Source organism: Bufo bufo, chromosome 3 (genome assembly GCF_905171765.1).
Source record: "Bufo bufo chromosome 3, aBufBuf1.1, whole genome shotgun sequence".
NCBI classification, from domain to species: Eukaryota; Metazoa; Chordata; class Amphibia; order Anura; family Bufonidae; genus Bufo; species Bufo bufo.
Window position 1 is genome coordinate 100,293,257 of NC_053391.1, and position 19,414 is coordinate 100,312,670.

Here is a 19,414-nt window from a genome sequence, read left to right on the forward strand (position 1 = left end):
CTATTAAACGCGTATACGAGTAGAGCCCCCCGACAGAGTGGAGAGGGTGTCAGCAGTAAGTCTGTGTTGATGCCACTGATTAATTTGCCCTTCCTCTGATCCGTCAGAACAATAACCCACAAAAAACGGATCCTGTCTGTGGAGCATACGCCTTCACTCTGTCAGCATTTGCTCAATAATCCATCAGAATTGCTAATGCCAAAAAACATGGATCTAAAACAAAGATGACACGTGAATGGAATATTTGCATGTCTTCTGTGTTTTGCACCCACTCCTGCTTTTGGCTACCAAATCACAAGCCAATTCTGATGGGACCATAAAGGCCTTACAGCTGCTACACAGACAGGATCCGTTGTCTCATTTTTCCTTCCTTCTGACAGATCAGAAGAAGAGTCAAATAAATAAGGCCGAAAGCCAAAATAGTGGACCAGTAATTAAGTGGGGAGGGTGGGAACAGCATGAGAAGTCCACAGAGAGTAGACCTATGACATAGTGGTGAGGTGGAAGCAGCATAAGAAGAAAACAGAGTGGCCGAATGACAGGGCCTGGAGTTGGCAACAGTATGAGGAGGCCACCGAGTGGCACAATGACAGAGTCTGGAGGTGGCGGCAGCATGAGGAGACAACAGAGTGGCACAATGACCGAGTCTGGAGCTGGCGGCATTAGGAAAAGTACACCGAGTGGAACAATGACCGAGTCTGGAGTTGGCAGCAGTATGAGGAAGCCACCGAGTGGCACAATGACAGAGTCGGGAGGTGGCGGCAGCACCAAGAGAAGGCCACCGAGTGGCACAATGACTGAGTCTGGAGTTGGCAGCAGTAGGAGGAGGCCACCGAGTGGCACAATGACAGAGTCTGGAGTTGGCAGCAGTATGAGGAAGCCACCGAGTGGCACAATGACAGAGTCGGGAGGTGGCGGCAGCACTAAGAGAAGGCCACCGAGTGGCACAATGACAGAGTGTGGAGGTGGTGGCATCAGCAGCATGAGGAGGAGGCCACAGAGTGGCACAATGACAGAGTGTGGAGGTGGCAGCAGTATGAGGAGGCCACCGAGTGGCACAATGACAGAGTCTGGAGTTGGCAGCAGTATGAGGAAGCCACCGAGTGGCACAATGACAGAGTCGGGAGGTGGCGGCAGCACCAAGAGAAGGCCACCGAGTGGCACAATGACAGAGTGTGGAGGTGGTGGCATCAGCAGCATCAGGAGGAGGCCACACAGTGGCACAATGACAGAGTGTGGAGGTGGCAGCAGTATGAGGAAGCCACCGAGTGGCACAATGACAGTTTGGAGGTGGCGGCAGCAGCAGTAGCAGCATCAGGAGAAGGCCACCGAGTGGCACAGTGACAGAGTGCGGAGGTGGCGGCAGCAGAAGCATCAGTAGGAGGCCACAGAGTGGCACAATGACAGAGTGTGGAGGTGGCAGCAGCATCAGGAGGAGGCCACAGGGTGGCACAATGACCGGGTGTGGAGGTGGTGGCAGCATCAGGAGAACCACAGAGTGGTAAGGTGACATTGTGTGGAGATGGCAGCACCATCAGGGGGCCACAGAGTGGCAAGGTGACATAGTGTGGAGGTGGCAGCAGCACGAGGAAGCCACAGAGTGGCATGACGACGAGAGATTGCGGAGGTGGTAGCAGCATGAGGAGGCCACAGAGTGGCACAACGACGAGAGATTGCGGAATTTAGTTACTTTCTTATAATTTTAATCAAGTTTTGGTTCAATTTAATAATAAATATTTGATAAATTTAATAATAAAAATTAAGTGTTCCCTAAGACAGGAGAGAATCCTGTTTATTCGACTATGTGGTTGCGATGGAGAAAGCGTTCCAAAAAACTATTTCTCTCCACCTGGAGACGAATCCTGTCAAGATTGATGCAAGTGCGGTATCGGCAGCTCATCAAGCCAGATACTTCTGGGGGGAACCTGCTGGGCATGAACAGGCCTTTAGTAGCTACAGACAATGAGAAGACAAAGTTTCAAGATAGCTTGGAGCCCGGAAGAGTCGTGAAGTTCATCAAGACTGAAACCATAACTGCCAGCCCCTGGTCTCTTCGTCAGGGAAAACCTAATGAGTTCCCAGTCATCATGGATGGGAAGGAGGATATCCTGTGGTGCACTGAGATGGGGAGTGTCTTCGGATTCCCCCCGCACTATTCGGACGTCTCAGAAATGAACCGCTGCTCCCGAAAGCAGCTCCTAGGAAGGTCATTGAGCGTTCGGGTCATCAGGCATCTATTCGCCCCACTGAAGGATTATTTTGAAAGTGTGTAAAAGCCACACAGGGTCCCCACGTTGCAGATTTATCATGGAGACATCATGGAGATTTTACCGCATACAACCGCAGCGCTGAACGCTGAATAAAATTAGTTTTTCGACCGAAATACGTCACTAAAGGTTTTACCACATATAACTGCAAAAGTGAACGCTGAATATATTTAGTTTTTCTATTGAAATAATATTAACTGCAAAAGTGAAATGCGTATATATTTTTTGTTTTGTACTGAAATGGGCCACTAAACTCTTTCCCCACAAATAAATGCAACAGTGAAGTGCGTGTATTTTTTTCCTATTTGTACTGAAATAGGACACTGAACGCTTTCACCACATATAACTGCAGAAGGGAAATGCGTATATTTTTCCTTTTTGTACGGAAATAAGCCACTTCTGCAGCTATATGTGGTGAAAGTGTTTAGTAACGTATTTCTGTACTACAAGAAAAATATATACGCAGTTCACTGTTGCAGTTATTTGCGGTAAAAGCGTTCAGTGTCCTATTTCAGTACAAAAAGGAAAAAAATACACGCACTTCTCTTTCACCACAAATGCAACAGTGAAGTATGCCTTGTATTAACTTTCTCTACATTTTAAATGCCACCTGCTGAAGTGAGCAAAAAATGTTGGAGATTGAACAAAGAATAGGTTTGGAGTGAGCTGGAGGGGCCGATAAGTTTGAATATGGGACAACACAGCTGTAGTGAGAGGGGGCAGTTCATGTACAGTGTGAATTCCTCCCTTAATATACCCTAAGCATTCTGTGCATTCAGGCTCTTCCCTCACACAGCACTGCGCAGCCGCACAAATTCTCCTCAACATTCCATCCACTGCTAGACAATCGCGTTGCCGCTTCTAAACTTTGTCCCCCCCCAAGCTTCCGTACGGGATCCCGGAAGTGTTACCATGGAGACGGTGGGGCGTTTGTGCCGGGGGGCTTCAAGATGGAGAAATACCAGAAAATCCGGGTGGTCGGCAGAGGAGCCTTCGGGTGAGATTTATGGGATGTAGAAGGGATTAGGATGATCTGTGCTTGTAATACTGGCGTGGTGCTGAGGCTCATATGACAAGCGCAGCCTGCTGGGGTGTGACCCGAAGTGGAGGGGGTGTCCATTCTATGCTCATGTCCCACTACGACCTCCATATTCAGAGGCAGGTCACTAGTATGGGGTCTCCATCTAGCACACAGAAGAGATGACCCTCTGAGCTTCCAGGGTCTCCTATGTTTTAGTAAAGTAGTGGAGACACATCCCAGTACCTGACCACCACCACCAGCAGTACAGGGCTGTTTTGCTCTTCAGGTGTCCAGAACTGTCCTTTACTGTCCAAACAGATACCTCATTTTGCCAAAAATCACAGCTCGCGCCATCTGCAGAGGACTGGAGGTCAAGGAGGTGGAGACGTTGAGAAGTCAAGTTTGCTGCACCCAGATCCTGTCCCCTCCGTCTTGACAGGCAGGGGCGGACTGGAAATTTAAAGTGGCCCTGGAAAAAATACTAAAAGTGGCCCTGTTTTGTAGTTGGGTCCAAATTGATGGAAGGCAGGGCCAGCAATACCATATTGTGGCACATTATACCGCCCCAACAGAGCCAAATACCACAGTCCATCACAAAATACAACCCCAAAAACTTCCACTGGCTGACCGTGAGGAGGGCACAGGCAGCCCCCTGGGCATCGGACCACCGGGAAATCTCCCTGTAAGGTTTATGGCCAGTCCGCCCCTGTTGACAGGAAATGTTAGCAGCAGCTTTCCCGAGATCTCACTCATGCGCCGTTGTGTTGTAATCTCGGCGCATACGCAGTGCAGCAGTGAGTGTTTGCCCTGGCTTGGGGCAATCCTCTGGCGGGATGCTCTCGGTGCAGAGCACCACTGAAGCCGGGGACACTTGAAACACATGGCATGTTTAGATACATTTTGAAAGGCAGACAGCACACATACCCTTCATTCTCAGGATCAGTAGGAATCCCAGGGGTTGGGTTTGAGCCGCCACCCAACATAAAGAGATGACATATACTAGCTCTGTGTCATCACTTTAAAGGGCATCTGTCAGCAGTTTTGTGCCTATGACGCTGGCTGACCTGTTACATGTGCACTTGGCAGCTGAAGGCATCTGTGTTGTCCCATGTTCTTATGAAATCAGATTAATATGACCCCTAATGTGGATAGGCATTCTATGGCTCATATTTTATTTACATATAGTCCTGCTAGTAGAATTAAAACGTAACTTTTATTCTTTTCTATCTTAATATATCTTCTTGATGAGGAGATGTTTAAAAGTATCAGTAGGAGGCAGATTCCACCTTTCATTTTCAAAAGGAGCTTTGAAAAACGAAAGGTGGAATATGATTGGGCAACTAAGCCAATTTTGATAAATCTCTTTGTAACTGTTCAGGTGGATGCTTTCATTTCCCACAGAGCTTCTGGTAAATGATTGATGAAATAGGACTCGTTGTTATGGACAACTACTCCACTAAGGCTACTTTCACACTACCGTTCAGAGCGGGTCCGTCTGATGTCTGCACAGACGGATCCGCTCATATAATGCAGACTTGGGATCCGTTCAGAACGGATCCGTCTGCATTATACTTTAGAAAAAATTCTAAGTGTGAAAGTAGCTTCAGACGGATCTGTCCAGACTTTACATTGAAAGTCAATGGGGGACGGATCCGTTTGAAAATTGAGCCATACAGTGTCAAATTCAAACGGATCCGTCCCCATTGACTTACATTGTAAGTCTGGACGGATCCGTTTGCCTCCGCATGGCCAGGCGGACACCCGAACGCTGCAAGCTGCGTTCAGGTGTCCGCTTGCTGAGCGGAGCGGAGGCTGAACGCTGCCAGACTGATGCATTCTCAGCGGATCCGCGTCCACTCAGAATGCATTAGGGCTGGACGGATCCGTTCGGGGCCGCTTGTGAGAGCCTTCAAACGGAACTCACAAGCGGAGCCCCGAACGCTAGTGTGAAAGTAGCCTAATCCGTTACATTAGATGCGATGAATCTCCCGGAATACGTTTATCATTATTTTCACTCAATTGCCCAGATTTATTAATGTGTCTGCACCTAGAATCTGCCTAAAAAGTGGCCCAAATTGGTGCATCTAGAGTTCTTCTAATTTTTTTTGCTTGAAAAGGGGGCGGATCTTTGTTGAAATGGGCGTGGCCTAAGATTTTTACGCCACAATTCTGGCGTAAATTTTTTTCTGAAAAAACCCCACCCAATAGTTGGTGTACAGTCAGAGGAGTGTCTCTAGCTATGGGCCAGATTTATTATCCAGCCTGCGCCCCCCGTGATAAATCTGGCGCAGGTGTAGGCAGCCTAAAATGACTCCATCTTCGGTTTATGCCATTCCTGTTGAATCAGGCCAGCCCCCCTATATTATGTGTGAATGAGCATTTGTACGTGACGTGTTCTTGTCTGTCCACAGGATCGTTCACCTGTGCCTGAGAAAGGCAGACCAAAAATTAGTGATCATCAAGCAAGTCCCCGTGGAGCAGATGACTAAAGATGAGCGCCTTGCAGCACAAAATGAATGTCAAGTACTAAAACTGTTGAATCACCCGAACATCATTGAATACTATGAGAATTTTCTGGAAGACAAGGCCCTTATGATTGCCATGGAGTATGCTCCAGGTGAGTACCACAGCGCCTCAGTAGTAACAGTAGTACTGTTCTACAGGTATTGCTGAACAACCCCTAGAGATGGAGCCAGTTGTGTGGCTTGTAAGAGTTTGCAGTATTGAGGAATGGGCAGAGGACATTTCCTATACCTGCTGTAGTTTATCATGTTTGTACCACGGATGGAGAACCAAGGCAGCAGATGACATTCAGAAGCCTTGAAATGGTGCAAAAAAATGATTCTACAAATGCTTTCTAGTAGTGATAAGGAGGATTGAGCGAACTTGTGTTTCAATTCCGTTATGGATTCCGCTACCACGGACCATAAGTTATAAGGAACTCTTAAATAATTCTTAATTAACCCGAACCTTGTACGCCGAACTCTAAACACAAGTTCGCTTGACACTAGTGTTAAGTGAATCAATTTGTGCAAATTGAATTACTCGTCAAAAAGAGTTCTTCTCCTGCGGGTGGCTCTCCCCTCTGCTGACAGAGCTCCCCCCACCACTTGATTGACAGGGTTAGACATCTCGCCCCAGCTCTGATAATCTCACGACTGCGCTGCTGCCCTAAGTAGGTCCACCAGCGCACTGTGCATGTGCTGCTATACTTCCAGCTAGGGTAGTGATGGCTAGCCTCCGGCACCCCAGCTGTGGTGAAACTATGACTCCCAGCATGCTCCATTCATTTCTATGGAGTGTTGAGAACAGCCAAGCAAGTGTGCCTCTTGGGAGTTGTAGTTTTAGCACAGCTGGGGTGCCGTAGCTTGGCCATCACAGAGTATATAAACAGTTGCTGATCCGGACATAGAGCCAGGAGAGATGTCTGGCCCTGTCAGTCAAGTGGCAAGGGGGAGCTTCGGGGATCACCCATTGCAGGTAAACTCCCCCCCCCTATTGATGAATAAATCAATTCATATGAATTAATTCTCATCTCTACTATGTAGACCAGGAATCTAAAACCTTCGGTACTCTAGTTGCCGTGAAACGACAGCTTCCATCATGCACACTTAGGCCTCTTTCACACGGGCGTTGCGGGAAAAGGTGCGGGTGCGTTGCGGGAACATGCGCGATTTTTCAGCGCGAGTGCAAAACATTGTAATGCGTTTTGCACGCGCGTGAGAAAAATCGGCATGTTTGGTACCCAGACCCGAACTTCTTCACAGAAGTTCGGCCTTGGGATCGGTGTTCTGTAGATTGTATTATTTTCCCTTATAACATGGTTATAAGGGAAAATAATAGCATTCTGAATACAGAATGCATAGTACAATAGGGCTGAAGGGGTTAAAAAATAAATAAATAATTTAACTCACCTTAATCCACTTGATCGCGCAGCCTGGCTTCTCTTCTGTCTTCTTCTTTGCTGTGTGCAGGAAAAGGACCTGTGGTGAAGTCACTCCGGTCATCACATGGTCCGTCACATGATCTTTTACCATGGTGATGGATCATGTGATGACCGGAGTGACGTCACCACAGGTCTTTTTCCTGCACACAGCAAAGAAGAAGACAGAAGAGAAGCCGGGCTGCGCGATCAAGTGGATTAAGGTGAGTTAAATTATTATTTATTTATTTTTTAACCCCTCCAGCGCTATTGTACTATATTTTCCCTTATAACCATGTTATAAGGGAAAATAATAATGATCGGGTCTCCATCCCAATCGTCTCCTAGCAACCGTGCGTGAAAATCGCACCTATCCGCACTTGCTTGCGGATGCTTGCGATTTTCACTCAGCCCCATTCACTTCTATGGGGCCTGCGTTGCGTGGAAAACGCACAATATAGAGCATGCTGCGATTTTCACGCAACACAAGTGAACGCACAAGTGATCACACTTGATCACGGCATGACAGTTTCTCCCTGTACTGTGTATAGGGAGTAATATGTCAGCCAGCTACAGGTGGGCTAAAGGGAGCGAGCATCTCATGAACGTCAAGGACTACAAAGCATGCACATAGCATTGTGAGGAATACAGCCTCAGATTGTCCTGCATCAGAGGAACGCGATTCTAAGAAAAGTACGGCAGATACTCAGATAGGGCCGCATAAACCTGGTGAATAGTTCCTTTTATGTCTATGTGGGAAATTTTGAGCTCGGACTAAAATAAAATTATATTAAGAAATTAACACTCAAGGTGGACCCAAAAATGACAAGGTTAAAAGAGGAACATTTTCTTTAATGGTCTAGACATTAGGGGTGCAGTGGATGCAGCTGCACCCGAGTCCTGGTGTCCTCTCTTATAGAAGGGTGTATTCACACATGGTAGATTTGTTTCAAAAGTTTAGAACTAATTTTCTGTTGTAGACATTTGTGCAAGAAATCCACCATGTGTGAATACGTTATAATGGGAAAGCAAATTAAATGGCTCATGTAAGTGTTTTGTAGTCCGCAAATCGCCGATCCGCAAAATGGATGACGGCCGAGTGCATGCCGCCAATGTTTTTTTTTTTTTTTACTCCAGCAGAAATGAAATGAATCCGCTAAAAATGCGGAACGGGTGCGGACTGAAACGACGGCCGTGTGCATGAGCCCTAAAGGAGGGGGACTAGTCGTATTTTGTATCCTGGCTCCTTTAGGTTCCACGGAAGCGGTTTTAATGCTTCATTTAACCCTTTCACAAGTTTTCTGCAAGCAGACACCATCATGCTTCTTTCTATTTTGTCTGGTTATTACATTGCAATCTGATAAAAGGACCGAAACTAGTGGCTTATGTAACTCCAGGTCAGAAACCAGAATGACTCAGATTGTTGACATAAGGAAGGTCATTGTATCGGAGGAGAGATGCCGCAGTAATTACTGGAATGTGGCTTCATCTTTTCTCATAATGACAGCTCTGTGTAAGTGATGTCCTTCCTGTAACCAGTAAAAGCCTAGTATCTTATATAAACTGGGTTATAATTACCATGTCCTCCAGTTTTAATACATATGAGAGTTTCAGAATTGTATAGTCAAACGTTTAGCAGGTTTTTAACATGGTGGGGGGGGGGTGGAGATTTATCAATGCTGGTGTAAAAGAAAACTAACTTAATTGCTCATAGCAACCAATCAGATTCCACCTTTTATTTTTCAAAGCTCCTTTGAAAAATGAAAGGTGGAATCTGATTGAATTCTATGGGAAACTAAGCCCATTTTCCTTTACACTAGTTTGATAAATCTGCCTCATAGTGAAGATTATTACTACTTTGCCATGCATTGCCAGTGCACAAGTTAACGAAAATTATTGCAATGAAGCTGGTATCCCGTGCCAGCATGCAAGACAGGAGTGCAGCTACAGGAAAAGGTGAGGGACCTGGCACCCATGCCTGCGAGCGGGGACAGAAGAGCAGGCACAGAGCATTTGGCTATTACCCGTCAAGCATGCACATTTATGGGAGACTATGTAGATATACAGTGAGGAACAGAAGTATTCGGACACCCTGCGATTTTGCAAGTTCTCCCACTTAGAAATCATGGAGGGGTCTGAAATTCACATTGTAGGTGCATTCCCAATCTGAGAGACAGAATTAAAAAAAGAAATTCAGGAAATCTTGTATGATTTTTAAAGAATTTATTTGTCTTGCACTGCTGAACATAAGTATTTGAACACCTGAGAAACAGCAAGAATTCTTGCTCTCAAAGACCTGTTACTGTGCCTTTAAAAAGTCCACCTCTACTCCACTCATTAATCTAACTTAGTAGCACCTGTCTGAGCTCTTTAAAGACCCCTGTCCTCCCAACAGTCAGTCAGACACCAACTACTACCATGGGCAAGACCAAAGAGCTGTCAAAAGACACCAGAGATAAAATTGTGGACCTCCACAAGGCTGGAAAGGGCTACAGGGCAATTGCCAAGCAGCTTGGTGAAAATAGATCAACTGTTGGAGCAATTGTAGAGAATAGAAAATGGAAGAGGCTAAAGACGACTGTCAGTCTCCCTCGGACTAGGTCTCCATGCAAGATCTCACCTCGTGGGGTATCACTGATGATAAGAAAGGTGAGGAATCAGCCCAGAACTACAAGGGAGGAGCTGGTCAATGACGAAGAGAGCTGGGACCACAGTTTCAAAGGTAACTGTCGGTAGAACACTACGCCGTCATGGTTTCAAATCATGCATTGCACGGAAGGTTCCCCTACTCAAGTCATCACATGTCCAGGCCCGTCTGAAGTTTGCCAATGACCATCTTTATGATCCAGAGGAGGCATGGGAGAAAGTCATGTGGTCAGATGAGCTTTTTGGTCTAAACTTCACTCGTCGTGTTTGGAGGAAAAGGAAGGATGAGTTCCATCCTTACTGCGAATCATGGGGGTGGTAACATCATGCTTTGGGGGTGCTTTTCTGCGAAGAGGACAGGACGACTGCACTGTATTAGGGAGAGGATGAATGGGGCCATTTATTGTGAGATTTTTAGCAACAACCTCCTTCCCTCAGTCAGAGCATTGAAGATGGGTCGTGGCTGGGTCTTCCAACATGACAATGACCCGAATCACACAGCCAGGATAACCAAGGAGTGGCTCCGTAAGAAGCATAACAAGGTTCTGGAGTGGCCTAGCCAGTCTCTAGACCTAAATCCAATAGAACATCTTTGGAGGGAGCTGAAACTCTGTGTTGCTCAGCGACAGCCCCGAAACCTGACAGATCTAGAGGAGATCTGTGTGGAGGAGTGGGCCAAAATCCCAGTTGCAGTGTGTGCAAACCTGGTCAAGAACTACAGGAAACGTTTGACCTCTGTAATTGCAAACAAAGGCTTCTGCACCAAATATTAACACAGATTTTCTCAGGTGTTCAAATACTTATGTTCAGCAGTGCAAGACAAATAAATTCTTTAAAAATCATACAATGTGATTTCCTGAATTTCTTTTTTTTATTCTGTCTCTGAGGGGGAATGCACCTACAATGTGAATTTCAGACCCCTCCATGATTTCTAAGTGGGAGAACTTGCAAAATCGCAGGGTGTTCAAATACTTCTGTTCCTCACTGTAGCTGTCTTGTATGAATTTTGCATGATGTCCTGAGCATTGCTGACTAGGAGCATTTAATGTTGAAGGCGAGAGAAGGGCGGCTATGCCAGGGATTTGTTAAAAATGTTGCCAGCTATAGCGAGAAATGATAGAACTATAAGAACATAAAAAAAGTACTTTATGCAATATAAATGGTGCAAAATAAAAAAGAAAGTACAGGAAAGGAGTGTTTTAGGTTATGGCTACAGAAGGTTGTGTTGTGACATGTTTTCTATATGCAAAGTGAATGAACCACGATCATGGAAAATAAAAATGTGCTAAATTTTTGGTCGGAAATCATAAGTGACTTTCTTGTAAATGGGTCAGTGTTTTATTTTTGTGTATACAGTTGCCTAGGTTGAAAAAACACACAGATCCATCAAGTCCAGCCTTTCTCAGATGAATCATATGACATTAATAATTAGCTTAATTATAACCCTCAATGCTGTTTGCTATTAGATAAGCGTCTCACCCTTTTCTAATTGCTGACATAGTATCTGCCATGACTTCCTCTTGCGGTAGGACATTCCATAGTCTGACTGCTCTAACTGTAAAAAATCCTTTCCTGCATTGATGTCAAAATCATCTTTCCGCCCCACGTAATGAATATGTCCTGGTCCTTTGTAAAGTCTTTGGAATGAATAAATCACGTGCCAGTTCTTTTGTATTGGTCACACATGGATGCACTATATACGTGTAAGTAAGATCACCTCTTAGGGTACTTTCACACTTGCAGCAGAGTGATCCGGCAAGCAGTTCCGTCGCCGTAATTGCCTGCCGCATCAGGCAATCTGCATGCAAACGGACAGCATTTGTAGACGGATCTGGATGCGGATCCGTCTCACAAATGCATTGCAAGAACGGATCCGTGTGTCCATTTGTCATACATAGAAACATAGAATGTGTCGGCAGATACTAACCATTCGGCCCATCTAGTCTGCCCAATATACTGAATACTATGGATAGCCCCTGGCCCTATCTTATATGAAGGATGGCCTTATGCCTATCCCATGCATGCTTAAACTCCTTCACTGTATTTGCGGCTACCACTTCTGCAGGAAGGCTGTTCCATGCATCCACTACTCTCTCAGTAAAGTAATACTTCCCGATATTACTTTTAAACCTTTTCCCCTCTAATTTAAAACTATGTCCTCTTGTAGCAGTTTTTCTTCTTTTAAATATTCTTTCCTCTTTTACCTTGTTGATTCCCTTTATGTATTTGAAAGTTTCTATCATATCCCCTCTGTCTCGTCTTTCTTCCAAGCTATACATGTTAAGGTTCTTAAATCTTTCCTGGTAAGTTTTATCCTGCAATCCATGAACCAGTTTAGTAGCTCTTCTCTGATCTCTCTAAAGTATCGATATCCTTCTGGAGATATGGTCTCCAGTACTGAGCACAATACTCCAAATGAGGTATTACTAGTGCTCTGTAGAGCGGTATGAGCACCTCCCTCTTTCTACTAGTAATGCCTCTCCCTATACACCCAAGCATTCTGCTAGCATTTCCTGCTGCTCTATGACATTGTCCGCCTACCTTTAAAGGGGTCCTGCACTTTGTTTAAACTGATGATCTACCCCCGCCGATCAGCTGTTTGAGAAGGTAGTGGCGCTGCGGCCTTCTTACTGTTTACCGCCGGCCCAGTGACGTCACGACTAGTATCAACTGGCCTGGGTGGGGTAAGCTCCATTCAAGTGAACAGAGCTTAGCCCCTCCCAGGCAAGTTGTGGAGCTCCAAACTTGGAGGTTTTCCGCTATCCCATTCCCTGTCACCCCCTCTCCTCAATATCCCTACAGAATCAATCACGTGAAATCTCAACTGATTAATCAAATGTCCACTCTCCACAAAATGTTTGGCAACTGATTTATCCAACACCCTCTTTCTGATTGCACTTTTATGTTTATTTATTCTCTCTCGCTGATCTCCATAGTCGTTTCACCAACATAAACTAGACTACAAGGGCATTGGATCATGTAGACCACATCACGTGATCTGCATGTGTAGTGGCCTCTGATCTTATAAACTTGTCCCGTATAGGGATGTACAAACGTATCACCTTTAATCATATTACCACAGTTGCAGCATCCTAGACATGGAAAATTACCCAATTTACGTGGAGCTAAATGCCGCTATCTATCCACTTGTGCACTACCTACATCTGTTTTAACCAGTCTGTCACGTAGATTAGTTTGTCTTTTATATGCCATAATAGGCTGTACTTGAAATTCTTTCACTGAGGGTAAACCTTTTTGTAAAATGTGCCACTCCTTCTTTAACCACTTGCCGCACACGTAACGCCGATAGGCGTCCGGGCGGCGGCAGTCTCAGGCTCAGCGACGCCTACTGGCGTCATCTTGCGTGAGCCGAGATTTCCTGTGAGCGCGCGTTCACAGGATCGCGAAGTAAACAAGTTGATCTACAGCCTGCCAGCAGCGATCATTCGCTGGCAGGCTGTAGATGCGATTTTTTGAACATCAGAAAGGTATATTAGACGCTGTTTTGTTAACAGCGTCTGATATACCTGCTACCTGGTCCTCTGGTGGTCCCTTTTGCTTGGATCGACCACCAGAGGACACAGGCAGCTCTGTAAGTAGCACCACACTACACTACACACACCCCCCCTGTCACTTATTAACCCCTTATTAACCCCTGATCACCCCATATAGACTCCCTGATCACCCCCCTGTCATTGATCAACCCCCTGTAAGGCTCCATTCAGACGTCCGTATGTGTTTTGCGGATCCGCAAAACACGGACACCGGCAATGTGCTTTCCGCATTTTGCGGATCCGCACATTGTCAGAACTATATAGAAAATGCCTTTTCTTGTCCGCAATTGCGGACAAGAATAGGACATTTTCTATATTTTTGCGGAACGGAAGTGCGGACCCGGAAGTGCAGATCCGCAATTCCGGATCCGAGCGGGACAAAGTCTGTTCCCATAGAAATGAATGGGTCTGCAATTCCGTTCCGCAAAATGCGGAACAGAATTGCGGACGTGTGAATGGGGCCTAAGGGTCCCTTATCACCGCCAGTTAGTTAGCTACTTGTTAGGTAGTTAGCGCCCAGCCCACCGCACCACAGTCACTGATTAGCGTCATCGCTGTCGCTAATCAGCACTAGTACTATATAGTATCTGTAAGTGATCAAGACTGATCGCAATCAGATCTATATCGGTACATTAGGGTCGCCTTAGGCTCTACAAAAAACGCAGTGTTCGCCCGATCAGGCCTGATCTTGTGCGCACACTTGCGTTCAGTCCGCCCCACCGCAGTGACACAATTAAATTTTTTTCTGATCACTGCAAAAACACCGTAAAATCGCTGCGGCGCTATAAAAATCACTTTTGAGCTTTTTGGATCTTTTATTAGCGATCGCAGCTTTTTTTTTTTTTTTTGCACATTTTTTGGCAGAGATTTTTTCTTCCACATTGATCGATGCGAATGAAGAAATCTGTGCCATTCATTTTTTCTTTCAGCCCAGAGGCTGAACGGAAAAAAAAATCTCGATACCCGTATGCTCAATATAAGGCCTCATGCACACGACCATGCGTTTTTGCGGTCCGCAAACCGCGGATCCGCAAAAAACAGAAGGCGCCCGTGTTGACTTCCGCAATTTGCGAAACGGAACGGGCGCCGGCAAAATAAATGCCTATTCTTGTCCGCAAAGCGCGAACAAGAATAGGACATGTTATATTTTTTTAGCGGGGCGCGGAACGGAGACACGGATGCGGACAGCACACGGAGTGCTGTCCGCATCTTTTGCGGCCCCATTGAAATGAATGGGTCTGCATCCGAGCCGCCAAAACGGCGGCTCGGATGCGGACCCAAACAACGGTCGTGTGCGTGAGGCCTAAGGAGAATAGCAGAAACTCCTAATGCTGGCCATACATGTAATGATTGCGGAGACCCTCAAATGCCAGGGCAGTACAAACACCCCACAAATGACCCCATTTTGGAAAGAAGAAACCCCAAGGTATTCGCTGAGGGGCTTATTGAGTCCATGAAAGATTGAACTTTTTGTCACAAGTTAGCGGAAAAGGAGACTTTGTGAGAAAAAAAAATAAAAATAAAATAAATTTCCCGCTAACTTGTGCCAAAAAAAAAAAAATCTTCTATGAACTCGCCATGCCCCTCACGGAATACCTTGGGGTGTCTTCTTTCCAAAATGGGGTCACATGTGGGGTATTTATACTGCCCTGGCATTCTAGGGGCCCTAATGTGTGGTAAGTAGTTTGAAATCAAAATCTGTAAAAAATGGCTGGTGAAATCCTAAAGGTGCTCTTTGGAATGTAAAAATACACCCCAAAACACATTGCCCTACTTCTTCTGAGTACGGCGATACCACATGTGTGACACTTTTTTGCAGCCTAGGTGCGCAAAGGGGCCCAAATTCCAATGAGTACCTTTAGGATTTTTATGTGACTCCATTTGCTGAGTGCCCTCCTACATTTCTATTACAAATTTTCTCTTCTTGATTTTGGTGCATCAATTGCAGTAGGTGCACCGTATTAATCCTAAAGCAGGGTGAGCCGCCCCATCCAGATTTTTTGCCTTTAGGATTTCACAGGGCATTTTTACGCATTTGGATTCCAAACTACTTCTCACGCTTTAGGGCCCCTAAAATGCCAGGGCAGTATAAATACCCCACAAATGACCCCATTTTAGAAAGAAGACACCCCAAAGTATTCCGTGATTGGTATGGTGAGTTCATGTAAAATTTTATTTTTTGTCACAAGTTAGTGGAATATGAGACTTTGTAAGAAAAAAAAAAAATAATCAATTTCCGCTAACTTGTGCCAAAAAAAATAAAATCTTCTAGGAACTCGCCATGCCCCTCACGGAATACCTTGGGGTGTCTTCTTTCCAAAATGGGGTCACTTGTGGGGTATTTATACTGCCCTGGCATTTTAGGGGCCCTAAAGCATGAGAAGTAGTTTGGAATCCAAATGCGTAAAAATGCACTGTGAAATCCTAAAGGTACTCATTGGAATTTGGGCCCCTTTGCGCACCTAGGCTGCAAAAATGTGTCACACATGTGGTATCGCCGTACTCACAAGAAGTAGGGCAATGTGTTTTGGGGTGTATTTTTACATATACCCATGCTGGGTGTGAGAGATAGCTCTCTAAATGACAACCTTTTTAATTTTTTTATACAAAGTTGTCAATTTACAGAGATATTTCTCTCACCCAGCATGGGAATATGTAAAAATACACCCCAAAACACATTGCCCTACTTCTCCTGAGTACGGCGATGCCACATGTGTGACACTTTTTTGCAGCCTAGGTGCGTAAAGGGGCCGAAAGTCCAACGAGTACCTTTAGGCTTGCTCACAATTTAGCCCCGTCCAAAATGGCAGAACAGCAAACACACCCCACAAATGACCCCATTTCGGTGAGTAGACACCCCAAGGTATTCGCTGAGGGGCATAGTGAGTCCGTGGGAGAGTTTTTATTTTTTTTGCCAGAAGTTAGCAGAAATGGAAACTTTATTATTATTTTTTTTCCTCAGAAAGTGTCATTTTCCGCTAACTTGTGAAAAAAAATTAAATCATACATAAACTCATCATGCCCTTCCGCGAATACTTTGGGGTGTCTTCTTTCTAAAATGGGGTCATTTGGGGGGTATTTATACTATCCTGGCATTCTAGCACCTCAAGAAACATGACAGGTGCTCAGAAAGTCAGAGCTGCTTCAAAATGCGGAAATTCACAATGTAAACGCTATAACTTTTGCGCAAACCAATAAATATACACTTATTGGATTTTTTTTATCAAAGACATGTAGCACAATAAATTCTGACACAAACTTGTATAGAAATGTAATTATATTTGAACAATTTAACCAGAGAAAGTTAAAAATACACTTTTTTTGAGAAAATTGCGGTCTATTTTGATTAATATCAGAAAAACGAAAAAATCTCAGCAGCAATCAAATACCACCAAAAGAAAGCTGTACTTGTGAGAAGAAAAGGAGGTAAAATTCATTTGGGTGCCAAGTTGCATGACCGAGCAATAAGCCGTTAAAGTTGGGAAGTGCCGATTTGTAAAAAAGGGCCTGGTCACTAGGGGGGTATAAACCTGTGGTCCTTAAGTGGTTAAGATTCGTGATATTTGACCACTGTGTCTTCCATAGGTGGAAACAAATTGAATCCTCCATGTCTCACTCATTTTGGAATTCACTTGTAGGGTCGTTTCCCTCTCTGTTATAAGTATCTTATCCAAAGATCTCTGTAGCAATCTACGGTGGATACCCTCTATTCTTAAATTTATTGCACATTTCTCCTACCGTCAAAGTAAATCTCTGCTCATCCGATACTATCTCCTCACCCTAAGTAATCCGTGGGTTTCGGATATAAATCAGTTCCAATGCAGCCATCCTCCACATATACCCTGACATCCAAAAACTGCAATTCTTTTTCTGACGTAATCTTTATAAATTGCAGTCCCAGGACTCCTTCATTCAGATGTTGATAAAAAATTTCTAACTCATCAAGTGTGCCACACCAAATCAGGAAGAAGTCATCGATGTAGCGCAACCAGCATAGGATCCTCTTCAAGAATGGCGATCGGTACACTAGTTTGTCCTCCACCTCCGCCATGTAGATGTTAGCGTAAGTTGGGGCCACATTGGACCCCATAGCCAGACCCGTACCCCGCTTCTGTTGGTAAAAGGTGTCCCCAAAGAGGAAATAATTCCTCCAGAGGACAACCTCCAAGAGCTGGAGGACAAACAGTGCACCACTCGGAGAGAACCCTGCGTCGGCTAGCGCCACACCGTCAGCCCTCTACCAGGGAGGTCGATCAAACTCTTATGAATTTTAGGAGTATATGTAGTAGGGGCGTAATGGGGTACTCTACCTTCAAATATTCCCCCAAGTCCTTATCTATAATGCCATCATCGATAGCCTTATTGATATAATTACACGAATACAATTCATTATATCACTCTTTGGATCTCGATTCAGCACTTCATAGACATCTCCATCAGCCAACTGCCTACGTATTTAACCAACATATTTTGGGGTATCCATTATAACTACCGCTCCCCCCTTATCAGCGGGTTTCACTGTTATTTTGTTCAAGTGCTTTTAGGCCTGGTTCACACCTGAGCGTTTTACAGCGCATTCCTAGTACAGGAGCTTCTTTGGGGCGTATTGTCGCGCGTTCCACCCATAGACTTCATTGGACGCCTCTGTGGTCAATGTGGTACGACGCGCGTTTACTATTTCCAAAAACGCGCTGTAATACGCCCCGAAAACGTCAGACTAAAACACGCGTATCAAATACGCTCAAGTGTGAACCAGGCCTTAAAGCCATTGTCTCGTGTTTAGACATACGGTATTCTGTGTACAATAATCATAGTTAGACTCTCTTAACGTCCTGATCTGTTTAGTAACTATTTCAGTATAAGACTCAGTCACATGATTGTTATGTGGTGGAGAGTAACTTTTTTTTTAAGGTCTAGATCTTTCAAACACAACATATTCTCACTTGCATTATCCTTAAAGGGGTTGTCCGAGTTATGAAAAAAATATATATAGCACTGAAAATCTGATGGGCAGCAATATATAACTAAGCTAAGCAAGTTTTATGCAAAACAAATATATATATTTCCTAATTTCCCTGGTTCTTTTCTGGCCCTTTGTTTACATGCAATAAAAACAATCTCTGCCCCTCCCCCTGCACTGCTAAGGGAGTGAATACAAGAGCTGCCCTGAGTGACATGTCTGCCTGCTGGGAGACTCAGCAGCATGTTGTATGTGTAGAACTACAAGTCCCAGCTGTATAATGACACTGCTAAGGGAGTGGATACAAGAGGTGCCCTGAGTGCTGGGAGAATCAACAGCAACTTGTAATTGTAGAACTGTATAATGACACTGCTAATACACACAGGACCTTCCCCCTACCTTCTTGTGCAATGTTCTCTCTAGTCTGTCAGCTCCTGTGCCCAGAATTGTCACTGCTGCAGCTACCCAGTCTGTGCAACTGAAGGGGTTAGGAATCCTAGGAGAGAGTAGACAGCAGTGAAGGGGGGCGTGGCCAGCACAGTGAGTTTAGTTTACAGGCTTGTAAATGAACTCTATCAGAGCAGGGAGAGAAGCTGACATCACAGGTCATGTGACCCTCAGTGAAATCTGAGAAACCAGCCACTGGAGATAAAGTGAGTTAATTGGAAAGCTGTTACATTTGCTTAGTTAGGAACATAGAAAGAACAAAAAAATAACTCGGACAACCCCTTTAGTTGTAACATTACTCATTGTATCTGTAGAAAAAAATAACTTTTAATCTTCTAAAAAATCGCTGCAAATCAAGTTCAATGTCAAACCAATTGCTTGGTGCTGTAGGGAAAAATGTAAGTCTACTGGTGAATATATAGAAGTAGGTGTTTATATGTTATAATTATGTATTATACTGGTATTAAGGGAGGTGGTAAATACACTTTATATACTCCTGAATAGCACTTCATATTTAGCTTGAGAAAGGATACCATGTAGCCGAAACGTCGCACCTTGCTTGACCTTTTTTTGTACTGTCTCATGGACCCTATGTGA

The 19,414-nt window shown here is 44.8% G+C and overlaps 1 protein-coding gene across 1 annotated transcript in view; it reads left to right on the forward strand.

Moving 5' to 3' along the window:
• Positions 1-3,134: 3,134 nt before the first annotated feature.
• The window catches only part of NEK8 (NIMA related kinase 8), a 126,783-nt gene continuing 110,503 nt past the window's right edge, over positions 3,135-19,414 (forward strand). Inside the window, exons 1-2 of the mRNA XM_040423403.1 lie at positions 3,135-3,264; positions 5,700-5,905. Of these exons, the coding sequence (XP_040279337.1) occupies positions 3,218-3,264; positions 5,700-5,905 (253 nt within the window). The 5' untranslated portion in view covers positions 3,135-3,217. The remainder of the gene's footprint in view (positions 3,265-5,699; positions 5,906-19,414) is intronic.